General features: G+C 37.1%; 2 protein-coding genes and 1 long non-coding RNA gene across 5 annotated transcripts; 2 read left to right on the top strand and 1 right to left on the bottom strand.

The window, feature by feature from the left end:
* Nucleotides 1-124: 124 nt before the first annotated feature.
* LOC112553817 lies at nucleotides 125-3545 on the top strand. Its single transcript, XR_003097116.1, has 3 exons — nucleotides 125-1060; nucleotides 1596-1634; nucleotides 3411-3545. It is a non-coding gene; the product is annotated as an uncharacterized LOC112553817 (long non-coding RNA).
* LOC112553815 (mortality factor 4-like protein 1) lies at nucleotides 1731-16429 on the bottom strand. 2 transcript variants are annotated; one of them, XM_025221276.1, is made up of 13 exons: nucleotides 16323-16429; nucleotides 15488-15534; nucleotides 14863-14930; nucleotides 13744-13830; nucleotides 9846-10136; nucleotides 6033-6226; nucleotides 5281-5426; nucleotides 4717-4818; nucleotides 4152-4237; nucleotides 3699-3798; nucleotides 3463-3532; nucleotides 3171-3255; nucleotides 1731-2201 (listed from the first exon to the last, which is right to left on the bottom strand). In XM_025221276.1, exons 1-13 carry the CDS (start codon nucleotides 16348-16350, stop codon nucleotides 2117-2119), a joined length of 1389 nt encoding a protein of 462 aa, XP_025077061.1. In that variant the 5' UTR covers nucleotides 16351-16429; the 3' UTR covers nucleotides 1731-2116. The 2 variants fall into 2 exon arrangements, with proteins under 2 accessions (XP_025077061.1, XP_025077062.1); XM_025221277.1 differs by lacking the exon at nucleotides 9846-10136.
* Nucleotides 16430-16435: 6 nt separating this feature from the next.
* On the top strand, nucleotides 16436-24129 carry LOC112553812. 2 transcript variants are annotated; one of them, XM_025221271.1, is made up of 5 exons: nucleotides 16436-16509; nucleotides 17393-17692; nucleotides 18125-18333; nucleotides 19018-19173; nucleotides 20248-24129. In XM_025221271.1, the coding sequence occupies exons 2-5, from the start codon at nucleotides 17431-17433 to the stop codon at nucleotides 22864-22866; spliced, it is 3246 nt and encodes a 1081-aa protein (XP_025077056.1). In that variant the 5' UTR covers nucleotides 16436-16509; nucleotides 17393-17430; the 3' UTR covers nucleotides 22867-24129. The 2 variants fall into 2 exon arrangements, with proteins under 2 accessions (XP_025077056.1, XP_025077057.1); XM_025221272.1 differs by having other exon boundaries at nucleotides 16453-16513.
* Nucleotides 24130-24182: the final 53 nt, after the last annotated feature.

Genomic DNA, 24182 nt, shown 5'->3' with positions numbered 1-24182 from the left:
AACGCTTAGCCTCTTGCGAAGTGATCTGCTGTTAGCCTCGGCGAGCCTAAACAATGAATGTGACTAAACTGGAAGCTTTGTAGTCTTATGCCTCGTTTTAGTAGTTAATCTGAAATGTGAATAAACCGGAAGCTAAGTCGTCTAATGCCTCGTTTTTTAACTGGAAAAAAAAAAAATCGTCTGCCAGCAGTCCAGTAATGCAAGTTCGTGATAGAACCAATCATAACATGAAATCTCACCACGAAATAATATTTCTATGATCTCACAAATAATAATAAACTTATATAGCCCAAATATGGGCAAGCTTAGAGCACACGATTAGTAAGTTAATGGAATGACAAGACTGTTTTTCTGAAGATGACATCCTGTTCTTAGATCAAGATGTCGATGGGTTATAGCTGAGACCAGTCTTCAAAGCGATCACATAAGTCTGAGGATAAGACCAGGGCCGCTGAGGACGATCTCTCCAAGCCCATTGTAATTGTAATAGTAAATGATTTTCCAAGTATATAATGTTTACAATTCGATTGTCAATATCTATATTTACCAGCCTTTACCTGCCCAGATAGGTAGGGTTGGCAAAGGACTAATTATGTGTATATGGTCCTGCGTGTAGTGCTTTGATGGACACCATTCACAGACATTTCTTGGTTATACTTAGCATGTCTGAGCAAGTCGTGCTGCTACAACACACATACACAAACCTGTAATAGATATTATTTATTCTAATCGTACTCTTCAGTTTGGAAACAAAGCAGAAACTGATATTAAGCAACATGTAATTTGGGACAATTTTAGGCTCTCAGGGGTCAGTAAATAGGAATTTTCCTGCACTATCATACCAGTACTAAAGATTTTAGGTGCATACTGAAGATTTTCTGGCTGAACACCATCTTGAACGAAAAGCTGTGAGACAGGACAGGAACATGCACCTTGGCAGAAACAATTCAACTGTGGCATTGGCGATGGCTAGGACACCTCCACACTCAATCTCCATTACAGCCCTACAATGGGCACTGCAGGGAAAGATGAACAGAGGAAGGCCCAAAGAGACACAGAGGTGAACCATTGAGAAGGACCTAAAGAGCAGAGTGTAGAAAACGTATTTTCTACTTACTGTCTACTTTTATTAATGTAGATGAGTGTATGCTAGCAAAACTATCCATTGCGCGGCAGGGCCCACCTTAAGTCCATTACACAGAGGACCATCATTTGAGACAGCCCTCAGAGCAGCAGCAGATAGAACCAGATGGAGGTCCCTAACTGTCACCTTGTTACAGCTTAGAGAATAAACTCCTGATATATCCAATAGCACATCTAGAAAGAATGCAAAATCCTCTAACAATTTATCGTTGTTAATTTTAGTGTTTACAATAAAATAAACCTAGTGTTATGTATATGTCCTAAATCCTCTATGTTTCAACCATCAAAAGGAAAATGTGAACAATAGTTGTGTATTGTAGTTGATCCAAACATTTCTCACATGAGAAGAATATGCAACTGTCATCTATGTGGGAATGAGAGTATGCATATGTGTAGGCATATGTTGTGCACTATTTTGAATCTATTCATATAAAGGATTTTTAATGTCGCAGGTGGAAAAATATTGTGGAGCTTCAATGGCCTGAATGCAGGTATGCTATATTATATCCTGCACTAGTTGATATAAAGCACTTCATTCTCTTAATTTCCATCAGCCTCCTCATGCTCAGAGAAGACAAAGTACCAAGTTATTTTGAGCAACAGTTTATTAAAAAGCTAGCTATTTTCAGATAATGTAAACAATTACATATATAGTCTCTCACCAAGGACCACAAGGTGATCACACTCAGATTTGTTTTGTTTATCCATTTGCAGTACATGTATATCCAAGGTATCCTATGATACCAGTCAATATGGTTTAGAATTTGATGTTTGTCTTCACACTTGACAAGTTGTCAGTTCCTTCCAAAACAGTGAAGGAAATATAGGTGTAGACTGTACAATGATGTCAGAAAGCATCTTGTTCTTCAATCTTGTTTTGTACACATCATCTTGTAAGGAAAAACCACAATGGAACAATGTTCGAAGTTTGTTTATATTCCTGTATTCACTGTCCGTAATAGAATTTAAGCTGTTAGATCGCTTTGCGGTGGTACTCCGGGGGAGCAATCACATAGTCGCTGTGGCTGAACAGGTTTGAAGAATTTTTCAGCATATATCTGGTGAAAAAGTTTAAAGATGAACATACATATTAATGAAATCTGAGGTCTAATGGATAAAGCAATACAATGGCCAAAGTCCAGGATTATGCAGCAAGTTCCTAACCAACACATTTTTTTATTAAAAGTTTATTGTTTAAACTGATTGATGTCTTATAGCATAGCTGGCTAGAGGGTGGCTGTTCAAACTTTTTTTCAATTTTCCCGTTGATCTGTATCAAGTTTTTTCTGATCTGTGCATCTGTTAGGCTGTTGTAACTATTTTTATCATCTCCATATGTGTGTGCATATATATATTTGTTGTTTAAGACATTTATGCTAAAGTGCACTGTGCTTGCTGCCTGCAGGAAAATGCATAAATACTTTTATTATTTGTAACTTTGCATGACTGACAGTAAACTGTACAGTGTAAAGAGGGGATCACTACATTTTTTTTTCTATTGTCAGACAGGGAAAATGTGATGTTGCCCACTTTTTTATGGTTCTCTGTAATGTTACACTTTTTTCCCCTAAACTATGGTCATTGTCAAACTTTATGTATTAGACCCTTGCAAATGCAAAAACAAAAATATGCAAAATAGAATTTTCTGACTATAGTTAGGCAGAAACTCTTCCTGTAAAATATTTAGCTTTGTTGGTGACAAATAGGATGGCAACAATTTCTAGATAGGTGAACCAGATTTTGAAATAAAAACTCTTTGGTACAGGGTTATGTATGAGAGAATGGTGTTCAGGTCTAAAGGAGTCATAGTTAAAAAGGATGGGGAGGGGGGGGGGGCCCACTTTATTCATTGGTTTGCCATCTCCACAAACTACGATGGAACAAAGCCTGCTGAACTTCATTTATTCTGACCTGCTTAGTTACACTTGTAGTTAAATATATTACTAAAACTAGGTGAATGATTTGTCAGCAGTTCAACTCTAAGTACTTTATCTCAATGTTGAAGAAATCTAGTGGACAGCACTTACTTGAGAAAGTCATGAATGTGTGACAGAAGAATTTGAACACATCGCTCATCCAGTGCTGTATAGGAGAGCATCTGTCCAAGGCGCACTAAGACAAAGTGCAATACATAAATCAGCTGACTAGTAAACAAACACATGATTTACTTCTAACAGTTTTATGTTTGCTTACACATAGTCAGACCTATAGTGATGCTGACATTTAGAGTGCTTTATATAAGTCATACACTGTCCCCTTTGTTACAGAAAGACAAAGATGTGACAGAGGAAGGAAAAAATGCTAGAAAAGCAAACCTACCAAAAAGCCTCAACAAGTGAGTTGCACCATAGATTGCTGACATCTGTTGGTCAGGATGCTCGGCTAAAATCTGAAAAATGATGATCCTAGTGTGAATGCACACTCTGACATTCCAAATGAAGATTGAAACTGCTGTACATTGGACTCCAGAGAAAAACATGAAGTAAAATAAAATGAGACATGTACACTGCAATGCTCTTTCTCCAATTAATAAAATAAAGTAAAAAAAGACTCACTTCACTATACTGTGGTCTCTCAAATTTGTAAAGTAGTTGGGTGCCCAGCATGACGTTAAAGTACTCCTTTATTCCTGCCATAGTCTCTATCACAGCATCCCTGAATTAGCAACAGAAACATAGCTAATGCTAAATAGTTGCCCATATTATTTTATTGATCAAATTCACAGAAACCGAATAACATCACAACTAGCATCTTCTCATATTCATCCAAATACATAAACAGTTTTTTGGGGAGGGGGAAAGCTCCAACGAATAAGTTATACAATGGGGCTTTTCTGGCTGATTTTTCCTATTTGCTGTAATGAATAACCTCTGTATTTTATATCAAGCTGAAAAAAATTATTTAAAATAACTGGATAACAAAATTCAGCATATGTAACATCATATAAATCATAAATATTTCCTTCACTGATATTCAGTTAGAAAAAACTCCCACTAGTTGCTACTCACTTGTTGACATTACTTTTGGCTGTCTTCACCCTAATGTACTCATCCAAGATATTGTTGACGCTGTTTTTACATGGCAACGACACAAGCTGTAGAATGCAAGAAAGTGAAAGACTTTGTCCCATACCCCTTAAGGGGTGAATAAATAAAATTAATGTTCAATATCTACTGTCTAATGCTTGCACTCATAATTATCTTCTTGCTTTTAGTCACCCTCAATGGAGCATAGGGTCGCATTTATTCATAATTATAGGCCCTGGCAATTAACAAGCATGAGATTTTTCTATTTTTTAACATGAAAACATTATTAGTTCATCTTTATTTACTTTGAAAGCGAGCATTCTTACACAAGCATAGAACTTACTATTATTCTGCTTTACTTTTTATACTACATACATTTATGTCTTTTACAAAAACATAATGCATAGTCTTATGATGTTTATGTCTCAATATAAACCTTGCATGCGTATTAATATATTTACATACTTAGTCTCTTGTAGACAATGTAACTCGCTCACAGCACATCAGATCTACCAAAAATGCTCATTTAAATTAATGGCAAGTTTACCATTTTTTGACGTGTGATGAGGTCCCAGTCATCTACAAGCCATGGCTTCAATTCATCTGGGATTTTAATCTTCACCTCTATCCTGGTCATGAACACTTCCTCCTATCAACAGAATTTCCAAGTTAGCTTCTGCTTCATATATTTCACATATTTTGCTTCAAGACACCACCCCCAAAAAACAATACAAAACCAACATAAAAACAACGAGAAAAGTTTTCAGCATGTACTTAAATAGAGTGACTGAAATCCAAGATATTAGACCGTGGAAAAGATGATGCCCCACCCCCTTCAAATCTCGGTCCTCTTCAGTGAAGGTGAAGGTGTTTGGTGTTTTATGCTGTATTATGGCAAGAAGGTGGCCTTGTAAACACATGTCACATGCAGAGAAAGAACAGTGTGTTTGAGATGAGATCTGAACCCAAGACAGCCAATCCTCACTGCATTCAAGACAGGTGCTAACCACTGTGCCAACGGAAAATCCTCTCTTCTTTGATGAAAACATCCTTCCTACTATTATATACATACATGCACACACTTGATAGAACAGTTTCTGGTAATACATACTGACTCCACTGTTGCATCCATGCGAGGCCGTTTGCGTTTTGGTTCAGGTGCTGGAGAAGAAGTAGGAGGTGCACGTTCTGCAACAGCTGCAGCTGGTGCCACTACTGAAGATATGGATAATGTACTAGTGGCAGGTACAGATGGTGCTAAAAAAAATATAAATACATGCATGTATTTACACACACAAGCAATCACAAGGACTGGCTGGTAGCTTTCTTTTCTCTATTTTTCAAGGTGAACATGTGTGAAAACAGGTCCATACTCATCATGTACTGTTGCAAAAACTCTTTAAGTGTCGAACAGTATGAACAATGTAATCTCCACTTGCAAGAAAATAGTCTGGAAATAACTATATGTCCTCAACAGCAATAGATCTTTAGTTTTCTTAAACCTATCACTGTTGCATGTACACACAAATGGATGTGAGCAGCTAGAAAGTTTTGCGATATTAAACGGCATTTTCAATAAATCAGAGATCTGCAAAACAGCATAAACGAGAGAACAAAACCAACCCACCCACCCCCCCAAAAAAACCCCAAAAACAAACAAAAATCAGAGTTCATTATCCAAGAAAGATTAATTTTGCAAAGCTGACACAAAACAGATATCTAGTGGCTACATCTGTTTTGATCCATGAGGAGAAGGTAAGAATTAAACTATTCAAAGCAGTTGTTCAGCTGTCACAATTAAAAAAAAAACCTGACACTAATGATACGCTTTAACAGATTTATAATTTAAAAGAAGAGGCACACCTGTGGCTGTAGCATTTTTGTCTTTTTTTTTCTCTGAAGGTGTACTTGGAACAGGAGTACTTTTCTTCTCCTTTTCCTTCTCCTCTTTATCCTTTTCTTTTTCTTTCTCCTTCTCTTTCTCCTTCTCTTTTTCTTCTTTTTCTTTTTCCTTCTTTTCTGGTTTGCGGCCACCTTTACTAGCTTTTCTCACAGCACTGGAACAATATTTAGACATTAAAAGATAAAATCTTCAGTGGTTTTTACGCATCTACAGTATCAGTAACTGGCAGCTGTTCCTCATAAATAAATGCTTAATTAAGGCAATGCTCCGGAGGTTTGAATGGGAACTCACATCAGCTTTTCCAACGGAAAAAAGGAAAAGAAAAAGACAAAGTTGATGTAGCAAATATTTCCTTTTTAAGCAAATAATAAAAAAATAAAAAACTGAAGCATGCTGTATGTAGCTAAAGCATGTACTAACTGCTCTTTGACTTTTAAACACTTTAAAAACAACCCTTAAATTATTTTAAAGTGGTAAAGCCTCCTAGTTACTCAAGTAAGATGATGAAATAGTCTACTAGTTATATTTTAAGGATTATGGTGTACATGAGCACACACAAAAAAGCCTTTGTTGCAAAAGCAAGATAACTTCTGAGAACTAGTATGTTAGCTTGAGATATAATAAACTTATAAACACAAAATACCACTTTTTAATCAAGCATTAGGCTTAATAACCTTATATGGGGTCCATGTTACCTTGAAACTTTGAAAAATATTATACAATTATTCAAAAATATTTCAGGGAAAAAAATGTGAAAAAAAGAGAATACGGTGATATGAAAATATCTTATGTATACCGATGGAAAACCCAAGAATAACAATTACTAAAAAATTATAAAAATGAGACTGAATATTACAAAAAGATAAGGTGTTGGAAAAAGTATTAAGTTACTGAATCTTCAAGGCCTTTTTTCCAATGTCAAATGATCCTGTACATTTTATGCTCAGTCTACACTTGTGAAATTCAAAGTCACTCAGTTCTACAAGGCTTTTTTTGTTCTCTTTCCTTTTTGAAGCTTCTTATCTGCTCTTTTTTTCTTTTGTAAAGTATCTACTTTTCACAACCAGTATTTCACAGGTAAAAAGATCAACCCCTAACAGCCTTCTTCTTCAAATCCAGCATGCCTAGATCTTTTATATTGATATCAAGTCGTGATACAAATCTCTCTCCTTCTCTTATTCGTTTTTCTTCTTCTCATTTATTTTTAAGGTTTTTTTACAAATGATTTTGTGGATGCCGGGTTTTCTTCTTTTGGCCCCTAAATCACCCCCTATTGCAAATGATCTTTTAAAATTTTGTTAAGGAAATGATTGTTTTATTATAAGCGAATTGTTCCCACATCTCACAGAGGCCATGCCAATATTTCTAATTTACAAGATAGATGTCTGGGTTTCAGAATGCAAACCTAATTGAAACAATAAACATTCTTTCATGTCCACAAATGAGGTTGGATGAAGATAACATCATACTAAGAATTCTAAATTAGTAAATTGCTATAAAGACTTAAATGAATGACAGCAACCATACTGTGCTATAAGGGAGATACATGTTATCTTAGTGAGACCAGGACATGGTCCAAGGCCCTGTATCCCAACAAGTTGACAAAATAAATCTGATGCTCACTTTAACAAAAAAAGGACTGATCTAAGTAACACAATTTTAAAACAAAGAAAGGAAGAGGGAAGAGACAGAAAGGATGTGATTAGTCAGAGGCCAGAAACAAGGCAAACAGAGGCAATGAAGCTCTTCGATAGGGATGGCAGAGATTTGCAGAAAGTGGTAGATGCATAGAAAATAACCAGCAGAACATCTGAGTATCAGGAGAAAGCCCACAACCAAAGGATTTAAGGGCTAGCCTCATTGCTCCAATAAACAATGGAATCACACTGTTACACAGTTTGCCAGGAAGTCTTATTGCATGGTTATTTAATGGTTAAGGTGGTGTTGAAAGAATGCAGGAAAAAGAGAGAAAAAAAGATGTTCAATCTCCTGATAGTAGTATTTGAACGAAAAAAGGATAAGTAATGATATTTATGTAATAAAACAACTATCAGATTTGCAGATATCACCACATCATCAAGACTTCACTGATGACACATATTGCCTTTGAACACTCACTTTTATTCACTACCTAATTCAGAGGTGTTCAGGAAAAGAAATGCCTGTACAGAATAAGACCAAAAATCTACTCTATATATTATTTAGAACACTGCCCATCCTTAAAAAGTATCCTTTTGTGTTAGAAAATAAAACAATAATAATAATTTAAAAAAACCAGAAGGGGAAAAGAGGAAGCAGCCAGGTTGCTCACCTAGTCGACCTATGACTAATTTTTCTACAAAGGAGGATATGATCCTTTCTCCAAGTTTTGACATTACATTACAAGAGAGAGATTTATGAATGGCAGCACATTTTCTTAACCATTTAATTCTACAAAGAAAGCTAGCATAGGTGTTTTCTACATACATAAAAGGAAGTTCATGAGAGCACGCATGTGCGTGCGCACACACACACACACAGAGTGCATGCACACTGAAACTAAGTGCATCCACAGAACACAGTCATGCATGCATGCTTTATGGCAAGTGCATGCACAGACTGAACAAAATTAGATACTCAAAACAAAACCCAAATAAAGTGAAAACACACACAGCAACCTTTGGAAAATAATTTTAAGCTGTATCAAGATATTCTGCCTATTAAAGGGAAACTTATTAAAGTCTGGATACATGCTGGTTTCAAATTTGTAGGGCAAAGTAAACTGTCCCCGGTCAACGAAACTTTTGGGAATGGGTATCTGACCAGAGAGGGTTGGGGAGGGTAAGGTAGCAAGAGAGAAGAGAGAGGCACAGCCCTCACAAAAAGCTGGCCCTGAGAAAAGTGTGGTCTCTAATATCTCACTCCACAAGGACTGAAAGGTTAGGGTACGACCTTTACCTTACCTTGGGAGGACTCCCACTGTAGCACATCAAGATTTAATAAATACTTGGATATCCATTTTTCTCCTTTTGTGGCATAGTGTAGAAACTAAAGACTGGGTGAGGAGGCTTTGAGGGAACACAAAACAGGTTAATTGAGAAACAAATATTAACAGAAGGGAGAAAATACAAAACCAACAACGCCACAATTAAAACATAATTTTGATGAACAATTCTGTCTGAACAGGCATCTTGGTTTGGCTTGGTAGGAGAGTTAAAAGTTTAAATTAGCTGCAATGTAGGAAGCAATGTTAAAAATTACTATTACTTTGCTTTTACTTTAACCCCCAATAATTCTGTGTGCATGCAGCCACTAGACATTTTTATGGTCTACCCACGAGTCCCATGTGTGAATGTGTGCACATGCATGCATGTGTTTGTGCCTTTGGTAACAAGCTACAATTTTAGACATACTACCTTCCTGCAAGCATATGTACATCACAATACTTCTACAAAAATGCATCTATGTGCATAATGAGGAATACAAAATATGCATAATGAAAACTCTTGCATATCAAAAATTTTATGGGCAAAAAGCCTAAGCAAGAATTACTTTTATTATTTTTTAGAAATATATGTGAGTTTCCATCTTAACATTTACTCTATTTGTTTAAATTCTGGTTGATTTAATCAGGTCTGTTTAGAGTAATGAGTAGACCAAATGAAGTGATTTTATATATATCCCTAAAATCTTCTTTAAGAGATGCAATAAAAGCCACATCTTCATATGGTTCTATTCAGAAAATTCCAACTAAGAAGTGTCAGATCAGTTGCATAATACTTGAGGACCCTCACTTAGCCACGTCTTGGTTCTGCACGAGGGATCGAATACTCTTGTTGGAATCTGACTTTTCCTCATCACTTTCAATGCTGTACTCATCATTATTATCATCGTCTTGCTGCTGGCAGGAGTGTCCCAAAAGGCGCTGGTATGAGGACAAAACCTTCCCACAGGATTCGCAAGCTGAGCAACGGTGTTTTTTCAGCCGGCCCTCAGTGAGAAAGTCTTTTTTGCACTTGGTGCATGTGTGGACTGTTTTGCTGGCTGCGGAGATCTCCTTCTTGCCCATTTGAGATTGCTGTACTCTGTGGAGAAGGATGAGGAGATGTGATCAGAAGATCCCTAACACTATAGAAATAATAATACAGAGTGTCACCAACGTATTATTATTTTTGGTCTTGTATGATGCACCAACCGGCAAAATGTGTCACAAAGATTCTTCCACACAAAACACTCTTTTCAACAGGTACCCAAGAGATCTTTTTAAAAATAATGTCTGTGCCATCAGATGAGTTCTTCTGTTCTCTCTCCCCATCCACCACCCATCTCCCACTCTTATTAATCCCTTTTAATTAGTTTAATTAGTTTTTTTTCACTTTTTCCATGGTTTACATTTGTGCATGCTTGAGTGCACGAGTGAGAAGAAGATGGAGAAAAGGGGAATTCCAAGTGTTTAAAATTTGTAACTGTATAAGGTTAGATGTTACCAAAGCAAAAATTAATGTTTATTTCTTTTACTTCTTATTTTTAAAGACAAGGTTAAACAGCACACAATTGATCTGAACAAGGTCACCAAGAAAAATAACCAGAGATTTACACTTAAAGGAAGGAGTATTTTAACACACTGGCTCCAGCTATTGACAGTAGTTGTCCTGTAAACGTTGGTCACTTCCCATTGACACAATAATTGTCAGTATTAACCAGTAAATATCCTGGTTCCAGTGTGTTAGTCTCCGTCAGAAGAATTGTAAGACAATTACATTGAAACTTAGTAACAAAACCTATTTGTGTATAAAAATATTTGTATATTTGTCACAACAATATTAAGTATGTTTAGTGTGATAGTAATGAAGTTCTCAGCCTACAACGGACAATAGTTTCAAAGAACATTACCTCCCCATTGCATCTTAAATGGAGGGAATCAAGGGAGAAGACTTGAGCTATACAATTTCTTAGTTTTATCACCACTATTAATGATGAACTCATCCTAATGTTAAAAAAATCCTATATGAATTATTTAGCAGATATATTTTATATGATGCAGAAGGTTTGGGGGCAAATAACTGATATAAATGAATAAACACAACAAGATACTGCAGGAAGTAATATTTTTCCTCTGCTTTTTTCCTCAGGTGCACAAGTGTCACATCTGTGATTAAATAGCAGAATTCTACAAACCTGCACTTTATTAATAAATTATATGAGTCGCCATTCTTAATGAATCAGTTTGTAATCAAGTCTGGAGATCATTTACACTAGGCTTGCCACTAGTAACTATCATCCTGATTTTCAGTCTCTTGATTAATCAGTAAAATGCTTGCAGATATATGTGTATATACTTTTGCATGTGCTGTTAGTAACCGCTGTAGAGTTTGCCTTAACCATGAAAGCAATCATGCAGGAACTCATAAGCACACATCCAAAAAAAAAATAAAAAAATAAAAGAGAAACTATTATTTAAATAATATAGCAGATTCTGATCATGTTATTACAAGAGGCATTGAAATAACTGTATCGAAAATAACTGCTGAAAACACCCTATAAAATCTATAAAATTAAATAGGATCAAATAGGACATTATATAAGACTGCTAAGAAAATAAGCCAGCCAAAGACCCACGTACATGCAAATGCATGCAAGTGCTGATACACATGCATGGACTCATGCATCCACACACACACAGAGCCATAGGAATGATATAAAGAACCAACAAATCTAAAGCGAATATGAGAAAGAGGGATAGGATGAGGGTAAGGAGGGAAGAGGAAGAGAGATAAAAAGAGAGCGCTGTAATGAATTCCCATTTAAAGTTTTACCAGAGTCCAACATAAAGCTAAACTGAATGGGTCTGATAACTTAATAAACTTTATCACTATCATTAGTTCACAACACAAATGTACTGCTGATTTATTACCCTTTTAAACACATGGGTGTTGGTTGTGTTATGTGACAAAATCAGTATTTTAGCTATTCTGGTGATGCAGAGTTGATAATGACCACTATGATTAAACATAGGTTGAGAGGAACCCCCCCCCCCCTCCAAAAAAAAAAAAAAAAACCCCAACAAAACCATACACCACAGTGTAGACTTGATTACATGCATACGATTCATTGCAAGAATGTCTTTATTTGAAGGGTTTTATCTTGCCAACAGAATTTAAGCATTTGCTCGGATTTTGAAATTACCTTTTTTGGTACTGATATTCACTGGAAAGTAATTTTGCACTCTGGTAAACCTTTAAAGGCATTTTCCTCCCTAATGACTGCATAAAACATACTTTCCCCAAATCTGAATACACTCTTTCCATTCTTGAGGTATATGCCTATGAACATTACCAGGCACAGAATGTTGTCAGACAAGTCATGTTCACTGGTATGCTTAACATAAGGTCCTAGCCTTGACACTTGAGGTAGACTTGACAGTTGATGTATGCATGTATAATTCTGATACCTATGTTGCTCACTTCTTTCTGTGCATAGTAATATCAACTCATGCATCTCAAAAATGAAAGGAGGTGTCGTTCACCCTGATTCACTTAGGACGCTAGGGTCTTGCACTGATCTCTACTCAGTCACCAGAGAAAATTGCATCCCACAAGACCTTTTACACAGTGTGTGTTCTAAAACCATAAGATATGAAGAGATTTGTGGGAATAAGCAAACATTTAAAAGATTATGCTTGCCTGGTCCTTTGAGACTATACATCATCTGCCATACCCTTGCAAAAATTATTGCATGTTTTAAAAAGGTTTCCTTTATTGAACAATTGCAAGCAAGATAGCTTCCTTCTGAACCATTTCTAACTATATCAATTTTAAAGATCTTTATGCATGAACTAATCATGTTTGTCATAAATCAGTGTAATGTTACACAAAACATACACTGAGACTCTGAACTGTGCAGCAGTTATATATTAGTATTCAATTGTTTATTCCCACAACCTCTGAATACCATTCATGACTGACCAACCAAAAATTTGTGTGCACGTGATTTTTTTTTAGTCCAACAAGATAGTCACAGTTTATATTTGCTCATTGTTTAGACGAAGTGTAACATAAATTACCATGAATATAATTTTGCAAATGTAATACGACCAAACTACAAGTTTTTTTTTTTTTCACTGCTTTTCTCTTTATACTGTTCAGACAGAAAACAGCAAATGAAATATCCAACTTAAACTTAAAAAAAACAAACCCTGCAAATCAAGAGATGAAGACAAAACAAACAAAAACAATTACTGTTCATTACTGTCAGCAAAAAGATAAAAAAGGAAATAGCAATAATTTTGCATTAAAAAGCTCAAAATATAAGATAGCATGCAGCAGGCATAACTAGCATTACAATTTACATGAAATTATTCAATTCAAAGGAAACCTCAAATCTTAAATGTAATGGTGCTTCTTAACAGATGTCCTTACATGTGGAAAAAAAACCCATTCATGCCTGTTAAACTTTAAAGCCTTCCTCCCCATCAATCTTTCAACTTGCACGCTGCACACACTAAGCTGTGCATACCCATCTTTTCCAAAAATACTTAACAGACTTCTCTCTGCATGCCTGTGTGTGTTTTTGTGTACTGGCTACTAGCTAGAGACGGATGTAATATAGGAATATTATTATTGTCTGATTTTCCAAACTGCTTTTGGAATAACAACGTGAAAGGAGTTACAGAAGTGAAAAAGTCTCACTCACCCATGGGCTTTCATCAATTCTTTTTGCTTCTGTAGTCCTGCTTCATTGCACTTGAGGACACGGCTCTCTGGCACCCATTCATCCCAACTACAACATGTAACAAATCCTGCTTAATCTTGTGCAGCACAATATATGGATAACCCAAGACATGTCTACAACAAGCAGTGCATGTTTTGAGTGCACATAACATTGTTGTTTGTTTACTGCAGTGCATGATGCATCTAAATAACCTTACAGCAAAGTATCTTGTAGTCTGCTATACTTATCCTATCTTGTGTATAAGTAAGAAAGTGTGTGTGCATCTCATATGCCTAATCTGTCAAAGATTCATTTTTACATTTTACTGTTTTCACAATGCTATTAAAGTGTCTCGATAGAAGTCATTCATAGGTTGTGTAAGTTTTCAATAATCTGGTATTATTGTAATGTTTGATGACATTTATATCCAGTCAAGAATTATGTTGAAGTAGCAACATAAATCAGACACTGATCCAGTAGCTGCACCTTTGTTTTTGGCAGACACAACAGGAATAGGAGTTAAACAACAGAACATTAGTGTAGGTAATTAAATGAATATCACATACCAAACAAAAAAAACTAAAATGTGCACTGTTTTCTTGGTGGTGGAGATAGGTTTTATGAATCAAACCTTTTCAGAGCTTATATTTACAGTGTCATTTGTTATCCTACATTTACAAAAGTGTGCATCACACACAAAACAGTGATATTTATAACTGATTAAATAAATACTTAACAGACATATCATTTTACAGCTGACTTGTGTGGGAAATGGGAAACTTGAGTTAACAACTAGCACTACATCATGGCAGAGGACATGGCCTTGTAAACATTTGGCATATGCTGAGAAAGGACATCATACTCAAGATTAGATCTAAACCCATGACATCCAATCCTTACTTTACTATGAAAGTACTAGACGTCCCTGAGTTAACCTACAAGCACCAAGCAGAATAATATTAACCTTTACTCCAATTCTTTGCCTTCTTCATAATTGCCTGATGGAAAGTAGCATAATAAAAGGGTAATTAAAAGACCGAAAATGAGTATGCAAAAAAAAAATACAACAATAAAATATCCAGAAAGTCAAACAAATCTTACTTTTTGTTCCAGCCATTGTAGTGTATGTGGTAGCGAACTTGTTTGTCCTTAACCTCACATTTAACGCACTGTAGACAGATGTGTACATACCAAATAAAATGCAAAAGAAAATATTTTCGTAACTGTTAAAGGTTAACCCAAAAATGAACGTAAAGGTTGTTAGCAGAACATACAGATGTTATTACTTTGTTACAACAACGTATCATTTGATAAGTTTTTCTTATGGTTCATCTTTTTGGGCATGGGTTGATTTGACTGTCAGAGGTGTTGACTGGTGTTCGGACATTTTGGTCATGTTAGGGGCTAATTTGACTCTGGGGTAAGGTAGTTTGGAAATGAAGTGACTGCCTCCCTTGTGATGTCACAGATAAGGATGTCTTGACATCTTTCCAAAAGCCAGGTGAGAACTGAAAAGTTCAAAGGCTTGAATCTTGTAAAGTAGAACAAAATTTGTCTTTTAGACTTCGAGGATTGGTATCCTTTAAATAAATAATTCCACTTAATTTAAACTAATTTTGCACTTGGGTTATCATAAATGTTTGTTATGTGCTTAACAAGTACAAAAATTGGTTGACGCATAAAAGATATACTTCCGTATATGACCAATTATAGATTTGGCTCTTACCTTAGCTTCATACAGAAGAGGACCATGGAAACAAAGAACTTTTTCTCCTGTTATAAATTGATAATAAAACATCAAGTTTTTAACTGGAGAACAAATATATTTACTAAAATAAACATATTTTTGTGTTAACATTTATTGCCCATGATAATTAAAGATCTTTTTGTCCTCCTCATTTCTTTCAGTTATACATTTGCACATGTGAAAAAGCGCACACACGCACATGCAAATATATATGCATACAAGTAAACATATACAAACACAAAGAAACAATTGTTCACCCTAATTATTGGTAAGAATATGTCCTATTTATTACCTCTAATAAAAGTATCAACAAGAAATAGAGCTACAGCATGCAAAAATGAGCATTTCTAGATTTTGTGTACTGTTTTTAATCATCTCAGGAACTGCTTTATATTCTGTATAAATTTATCTCACAAAATGATGCATATGTCATTTCTTTCTGTCAGTGTTACTCACACTTAAATAACCTACCGGTTTAATTATTCTAGTGGCAGTGCTTACTGCTAACACTAGCTACCTGAGATACGTAATATTTAAAATCCCATCCCACAGTCTAAGTGCCTTGCTTGGACATCATGGCTAAATCATATTTACCCCAACCAGTATAACTTTTCTTTAAATAACATGAACATGTTACTAAATGTCTAATCAAAACAAGTTAAATGTAATCTTATTTTACTGTTTTCTTTAGTTCATCACAAATTTTTCAGTGTCTACAAAGGAATATTCTTTCTCAAATCACGCAGCAACATTCTGAGAACGTTTTAAAAATTTACAATCATGCAGCAATCATTAATTACAGTTTAAAGACTACCTTCTTGAAATTTGGTTTTCGGAGGCATTGCTTTTCACGAAATAAAAATAAGACCGCGTTTTGTCTCTCTCTCTCGACAACTTCCTGTGTGCTCTGCTATGACGCATCAATGTATGTGTACTACGTCATACACAAACTGATGTCTGGCGTTTGGAGACAACGATGCGAGAATTCGACTTAATGCTTTGTGGGTAAATTGCGCCTATTACTATGTTAATATTAAACGTATTCGATTCATGTTAGCAAGTTCAGACTTTGAACATATCTTTTTCTAAATGTATTTAAATTTTCCAGTATTCTCTGAGGTACTGTTTAGTTTCTCGTGCTTGTTTTGTTTTGTTAATGACAAGCGTTTGAGATACTGTATGAACACATTCAGCAGCTTTACTACAACGTGTGTGTCTTATTTATTATTAACATGCCGTAAAAAGTGTTTATGCTGCTATTGTACAGTAATGATGATTTTTGTTTTTCCAAGTTCGTAAATCAAAATTCAAATACGCAATAGTATACCTAGTCCTAGACCAGGGAAATCGGGATGGTTTTAGAGGGCCGGACTAATATAGTTAACTCAGTTTTACCCAGTAATGTATATATAGTATATATATTGGCGGGCGGGCGGGCCGGTCAGAGACAGGAGGCGGGCCGGATTTGCCCAGGTCTGTCCTAGACCATATAATGTGTTTTGATAGCTCACGCGATGTATCGCGAAGCTGCCACTTTTAAGTAAAATAATGTACATATAGATGCTATAGTAAGTAAAAATATCTAAAAGGTCTTACTGGAAATATGAAAATGAAATTTGCCAATATGCCTCCCCATGGAATAAACTATAATGTCATGTAAAATTATGACAACTTTCTCTTTTCAGTCGTATGGAAAAGTTATTTATGCTTTGCTTATTGCGTAATGGCTCTTTGTCCTGATTCTTATCACACATCACTTTATCAGTACCAAATACTCATAATAATCAAATTTATAAACTTAGAGGGGAGGGGGGAAACAGGCGACACAAAAGCGAAAGTAGTAGAAAAACTTCATATTAGAAGAGATAAAAATATTTGTTTCAGATGGTGAAATAAGGTTCTTGGACTAAGCTGCCTGATCCATGGAACACAAAGTGAAGCAACGCTCTGATGAGTGGCTTAAGCTACGCAAGAGTGTTTATCTTACAGCATCAAAGTTTGGAGATGCTGTAGGGGTAGGGCTAGGAAAGCCATTTGACTTTTTCCAGTCACTTGTGTCGCAAGATGAAGAAGACACAGAAGATGAATTGAATGTTAGCATGCAAAGTGCAGAGCAGCTAAACAACATGGAACATGGGAGGAGAATGGAACTGGTGATACGAGAAGCATATGAACTTCTCACAGGTATTTGTATTTGTAACTCAGATTTTATTTTTATGGAAGTGCAAAAAAATTTTAATAGGGGATGCATGAGTGGCTTTTGAAAATCCTGTCTTTTGCCCACAAAAATAATTTACCATTCACCATTTTCTCTTGTTAATATATGGCCACTTTAATGAAACAAAGAAGACAATCACTCAGTTTCAGGTTTCCACTATAAACTTGCTAGGTTTTATTTTTGAAAATAAAAAATACCTAGTATAACATTTTCTTTATAATTTCTTTTTACAGGTTAGCAACAACAAAAAAAATTCATCCAATCATTCATTGGTCTGTTGACTGGTACCTGTTGTTAAAAGGAGCACATGGATAGATGACAAGGCCTGCCATTCAATGACTTGGTGATGACTGTTACCATTTGGTGATTTTGTAATTTTAATTTTACTATGATTACAGGGAACAGGGTGATGGACTCAGGATTTTGGATTCCATCAAAAGATGATCCTATGCATGGTCTGGTCGGTGCTTCACCAGATGGTCTGGTGTTTGATGGATCTGATAGCTCCAGGATTCTGGGTTTAGTGGAATTTAAAGCCCCAGTTCACAATTTGTTCCGTAAATCTGATGGGGCACCCGGAGGAATTCCTCGTCAGTATATGGTGCAGGTATTGTGAATTTCTAGATGCATCTTTTTTGCTTTAATAGTAACATTATATATGCTTGTCTTTGTTGTCGAGTAAAGTGATCGGGCGTCGCAGGACTTGCTCTCTCACAGGCACACTCACAATCACACAGACTTTCACACGCCCGACATGAGCAACGAAGCCAATCACTCCTTAGTGGACACAAAAACATGCACACGAAGAGACAATACAAAACTTAATTTTATTGGCAGTCACCAAGCATGACCCACCAATTTAAAAGAAGAGGAAAAGAAAACATCCATTACATCGAATTACAAAGTAAAGCACACAGGAGAGCCCCTCCACTGATAAGAAAATATTACTGAACATACACAAACATTTAAACACGTCCCCCAAACAAACTACTGGTGTCCGCGTGGTCTGGCGCCACACCGAGTCTTCACTACAACATTAAAGGTTATCCGCCTCCCAGGCTACTGCTTGGGTGATTCAAATACGCTAAAATGAGGTAGCAAATATTCCCATAATAATGGAAATAGGGTGCCTGCTATTTGGAGGTTGGTTATCTAAACCATTTTTCAGAACTGTTTAGACTTGGATAGCAAAGCTTGACTGAATATGTGAAAAGGAGAGAGGGAGGGAAAAGACAGATGTAATTGCTTATAAGTCCAGTTGATAATCATTTTCCATGTTCTGTGATTTTAGATACAAGGTCAGATGGCAGTTTGTGGTGCTGCCTGGTGTGACTTTATGGCTATCTGCATCAAGACAAGGCAGGTGATGCTGAAGCGTGTATTTTTTCAGCCACGATACTGGAGTCATATTTCTTCTGCCCTCAAACAGTTCTGCTTTGCCATGCAGGTAGGCCAGAATGATATAACTGGTCCCCCCCCCCCTTTTTTACTTTTTACAGGGAGATTCAGCTTAATCAAGCAGTCTTTAAGTGAAGAAAAGATAGTTCCCTGCTGAACTATTGGTGCCTCCAGTACTTCATACTTCTGCATTGTCCATCTCAATGCAGATCACTAATTATACTCTGAAAGATTTTGTTTCATCTGCAGTGATTGCAAACCATTCTGCTTTTGTAATATCCTCCAACACTAAGTGCAGGATAGAGAATACCATTATCTGAGTAGTTTCATTTACATTTCCTTGGGACAGATATCTTGCAGTAGAAGTCTGACCATAAACTGAAATCCTTGGTTCTGTAGTCATTTTGTCACCAAGAGCAGCATGATTTGCAGAAGACTTTTGATGTCAGTTGCTAGTTATCAAAACTGAAGTATTGTTTTTCACATCGTGGACATTGTGCCCAGTCAGGACATAAAAATGTTTTTTACCCCCTTGGTATCAGTGGTGGAAAATCTTATATTGTACTTTTGTCTTTAGCTCAGATTTAGTCTATAAGCAAGCAAGACACATAAAATCTGTTCTTTGTAAATGTCTGTTGGTTTCCTGTATGCTGGATTGAATAGAAGATAACTAGCAAAGCTTTGCTTTAGGTTCCTTCTAGCATTTTGCATCTGCAGAACTGAGCTTCTTCACAGCCAGTACCTGTTTTGTACACTGTAATACAAACAGTTTAGTGTCACAAAATACATTGTGCTGTATGTAAATAAATGAATAAAGGAAGAAACTGTTGGTACCTTTAGGAATTGTTCTGCTATGAAATATTTTCCATAGAGAGCTAAAAATAGTCAACAGATCAGGTGTTTTGTTATATTTGAAAGTAAAAGTCAGTCAGTCAAGAGCCGTGTTTGAGTCTTTTCTTTTTTCAGCTTTCTTTGGAGTTTTTATTTTTTGCACTTTGAAAAAGGTGGTTTATAGCAAAAATATTTGTCACAGCAAGAGACTGGGTATGTTTCAAATAGTTCACGCTATTATCTTGGTCATATCTAAATGAGCATCTCCCAAATTTCAGTTTTTGTTTTTCAGGAAGCTGAGATAATGAAAGAACTGGGGCATGATGTAACAAGTGGCCCATTTGCAGTGCAACTTCGTCGACAGACCATGCAGAGTAACCCATTTCCAGCAGAGGACATTATAACTGTGCAGAATCTACTGACCTGCATGTCACCAGCTCTGTTTCGTGGACCCACACGCAAACTGTTGTCATTTGATGTCCTTGTGGGCAATCCTTATGTCCTACCCTGCAATCTTAGCAAATACAGCCATGATCTACTCACTAAAATTGATACAGAGATTGGCCAGAAAGCATCTGTTAAGTTAAAAGCAATAAAAGACGGGGATGGAGACATTCAGAAACCTGTGTTTTGTGATGGTTTTGTTGCAGAAGAGGTGGTCATCCCTGATTCACCAGATAAAATTGTAAAAGATGCAAATTATTTGTTTGAGAGTCAGGATGGCTTGGAGGACATGATACCAAGCAGTACCAGAAGATGTGAAACCCAGGAAGATGAACTTCAGTTAATAGAGAAGTCCAGTGATATTCAAATGTCTGGACAACGCTTAGAGAAAGATAATTGTTCTGTGGCAAAAAAGAGTGAAAGTGCTTCTCAGCAGGAGATATCTGTTGAAGTAAGCTTGCTACCAGCTGCTGATCAGTTTACAAGCAGTCTGCCAGAGTCTAGTCAGAGCAGTTCAGCTCTAAAAGTCTCCACAGTACCATCTGCATTCCCAGAAGCACCTCCCGTCAGAAAAATTAGACGTCCACGTCAGACAGAGGCACAGAAGTCTGTCCAAGCGAGCAGACAGATGCCTGCTTCTTCTTCTGTGATATCCCTTCCACATGCATCAGGGTTGACACCTTCTGTGCAGGTCTCAGGACCATTGTCCAAGGACAAAGAAGCATCATCACAAGTCACAGAAAAGTCTTCAACTGCGGTCTTACTGGTAAAGTCGAGTGCAAAAGATGAATGGGAAGCAGCTGCAGTGGGAAGACCTTTACCAAAGACATCTGCAGAAACTATCACTGAACCCAATGCTGCACTTGACTCAAGCACCATCAGTTCACATTCATCAGTTCAGGACACTTTGCCCATGGCTGCACAACATTCCCAGAATGCAACAATGGGAGCAAGAGAAGCCTGTGCAGCAACTTCGTGTGGTGTGGGAATGCCAGTCATTCATATTCCTCAAACAGCCACACAACCATTGACTGCCCAAGACTCGCATCCACCTCAGTCTAGTAAAACTCTCTCGGCAGATGGCAACAGATCAGGCAGTCTTCCTGACGAGAAAGAAGTTTTTATGAGAGCAGATAGCGAACTTGACAACAAACACGAAACCCAAGCTCAATCCGTGACTGAGAATAGTCCAGATGGGGACATCTTAATCCCTGGCTTGACCTTGCTATCAAAATCAAATCAAGATGCAATAGCTGCCTGTCATAATATTACCCCAAAAGACACTGCAGATGAGAAGTCAGACTTGCCTGAGCTTGTTTCCCCTTCGGTAGGAGAGGATGTCAGTGAAAGTAGCAAGAATGAGGATGTGAAGGAAACACAATTGGATTCATTTTCAACTGAGAAATCACTGAAGCGACCTTTTCCTCAGAGAGGCAACATACCAGAAGAAACCAAGAAAATCAAAGAGGATAAAGTACCAAACTTTGGAAGTCACTCCACTCACATGCCCATGGAGGATTCAGTGTCTGCTCTTGGACAGCGAAGATCAGTCCATGAGGAACAGAGATCAGCAAATGAGGAACGAAGGACGTCCCTTGAGGAGCGAAGCCCTTTGAAAGACCAGATACACAGGCCATGGTTGAATAGGCTTGACAACAGAACCTTCCAGCAGGTTCCTGGGAGGGACCCAGAAAGTTCCTTTGGAAGGGCTGTCGAGACTGAGCATGGGCCTGGGCACTTTCGAGGCCCTGAAGATAGTCACATACCCAGTCTGCTGAACATCAGAGTTGGTGGTGGTAGTGGAAATCAACGATCCTTGCCATATGATAGAGATGCAGAAAGAAATCAAACCAAGCTTGAGCGAAGCTTCCATTCAAGCAAGACATTTGATCACCAGCGCATGGTTGCAGACGAGGATTTTGGTCGGCGGTCAAATCCTAACCTTGACCACCGAGTGCCTGGCTTCTTGCATGACTTTGAGGGACCTAGACGGAACCCCAGGGAGCACTTGGGACAGCTGCCCCACAGAGATGCTCGTAATTTAAACTTTTTAGGTGTTGATATAAGTGGTGGGATAAGGCAAGAGATGGGACAGGTATCAGAGAGGTGGAGAGATGGAGGAGCATTGCGGTTAGATAGATCAGAATTTTTGTCTCGGGATATGGAGCCTGGTAGAGGGAACTGGATAGGAGCACCTGGCCCCCAGTGGCAGTCAATGCGACAAATACTTCGACCACAGCAGTCAGCAGACTTTGGGGGGTTGAGAAGTGGCTGGGCTGGAAGTCAGCAACTGCCTGATAATTTCCTAGGTGTTCGTCGACCTTTCGATATGCTTTCTCAGCGTAATTTTCCAGAGGGAAGGGAACGATTGGGCCAAAGAGGCAATGAAGCAGATTTTAGATCAGATACCATTAGGAATAGTGCATTCCGTGGATTTCCGCCTGGACGACGACCATCTGAATTCTGATTTAATTTTCATGAAGCAGATTTAAGCTAGGGAAGTCATAGCTTCATTTATTCAGCTGTTAAAGTGCAAATAATCTGCAGTCCCATCTTTGCGTAATTTCAAATTATACACGGAATCATGTGGGTAAATTTTGTCAACAGATTCAAACCCTGTTAGATAAAATTATTCAGCCACAGAATTCTTTGTTGGGATCTAGAGAAACATTCCATGCTGAGCTACCTCTACCAGAAACATGTCCTGAGCTGTGCAGTGTTTATATTGTTGTGAATCTCATCGATTGCTTTGTTCTGAAGAATTTCATTTGTATGTCAGATGAAGTACTTTTCTCTACATTGTTCAATGTTATTTTACCAAGGGGTACATATATCAAGTCATTTGCTTACATATGCTTCTTGATGTTGCATCAATAGCAGGGCTTCTGCTTACGCAAAAAGTTGCGTACAGTACGCATTAAAAGATACAAAATTGGGTAAGTGTAGTGTCTGATATCGTAGCCCAATCTATTGTTGTCATCTGCTACAAGGTGAGAGTAGCTTCCCTTGCACTGAGTTTTTTTTCCTTACCTTCAGCAGACCCTTTAGAAATCAGAAGGGGTCCCTGGGACCCCAAAGAATTAAGCCTTAGCAGAAGCCCTGAATAGGTTTCTGTTTTATGGATTGTTTGTGTTATGATCTGTCTTCATTGCACCCATTGCTGTAGGAATTTAATAATACAATACACTGCCTATTCCCAAACTTGTAAAGCAGCACTTCATCACAACTGCAAAATAGACCTTACATTTCAGCTCTGGTAGATTTGCAGATCTATCCCTTACGCTGTAGAAACAAGTTGCCTTTTTAAAAATTAAATGTTTCAATGTTGAAAATTTGTTTTCACATTTATGTAAATGAGTATCAACTGCTTCTGAACCTATTGAGAAGAACATATTTTGCTTTTTCAGGGGTTACAATATATTGTTTTGCAAATGAAAGACATGAACCTTATTTTTGTAACCAAACCATGTAATTTTGTGATGCAGTGCAAAATGCCAGTATCATTCAGATTGTGTTATATAAGGTAGTTGTATGTGTGAGTGTGTGCTAGTAATCTGATTGCCATGGCTCTTGCATGCTGATTTGTATGATTGTAATACCATTTGCATACACATGTAACCTGTCTGTATTGTGTAGGTCAGACATACATGCCCCTATCAGTGTTTCAAGTTTACTGTCTGCATCTGTATGACAGCAGGAGCTTAATAAATAAACTGAAAAATTTGAAAAAGCATGTGTTGAAAGAAGTCACACAAGCATGCATGCTTACATAGAGTAAAATCA

The sequence above is a fragment of the Pomacea canaliculata genome, linkage group LG13 (genome assembly GCF_003073045.1).
Source record: "Pomacea canaliculata isolate SZHN2017 linkage group LG13, ASM307304v1, whole genome shotgun sequence".
Classification (NCBI taxonomy): domain Eukaryota; kingdom Metazoa; phylum Mollusca; class Gastropoda; order Architaenioglossa; family Ampullariidae; genus Pomacea; species Pomacea canaliculata.
Note: the sequence above shows the minus strand (reverse complement) of the source record. Positions and strands in the feature narration are given on the sequence as shown.

Excerpts from the sequence above, each read along its gene's own strand:
- LOC112553815 (XM_025221276.1), bottom strand. The coding sequence starts at position 16,350 with ATGCCTCCGAAAACCAAATTTCAAGAAG. Across the intron at positions 14,931-15,487 it reads CTCTTCTGTATGAAGCTAAG|TGCGTTAAATGTGAGGTTAA; the intron begins GTAAGAGCCAAA and ends ATCTGTCTACAG. Across the intron at positions 6,227-9,845 it reads CAGAACCAAGACGTGGCTAA|TGCTGTGAGAAAAGCTAGTA; the intron begins GTGAGGGTCCTC and ends ATATTGTTCCAG.
- LOC112553812 (XM_025221271.1), top strand. The coding sequence starts at position 17,431 with ATGGAACACAAAGTGAAGCAACGCTCTGATGAGTGGCTTAAGCTACGC. Across the intron at positions 17,693-18,124 it reads AGCATATGAACTTCTCACAG|GGAACAGGGTGATGGACTCA; the intron begins GTATTTGTATTT and ends CTATGATTACAG. Across the intron at positions 19,174-20,247 it reads AGTTCTGCTTTGCCATGCAG|GAAGCTGAGATAATGAAAGA; the intron begins GTAGGCCAGAAT and ends TTTGTTTTTCAG.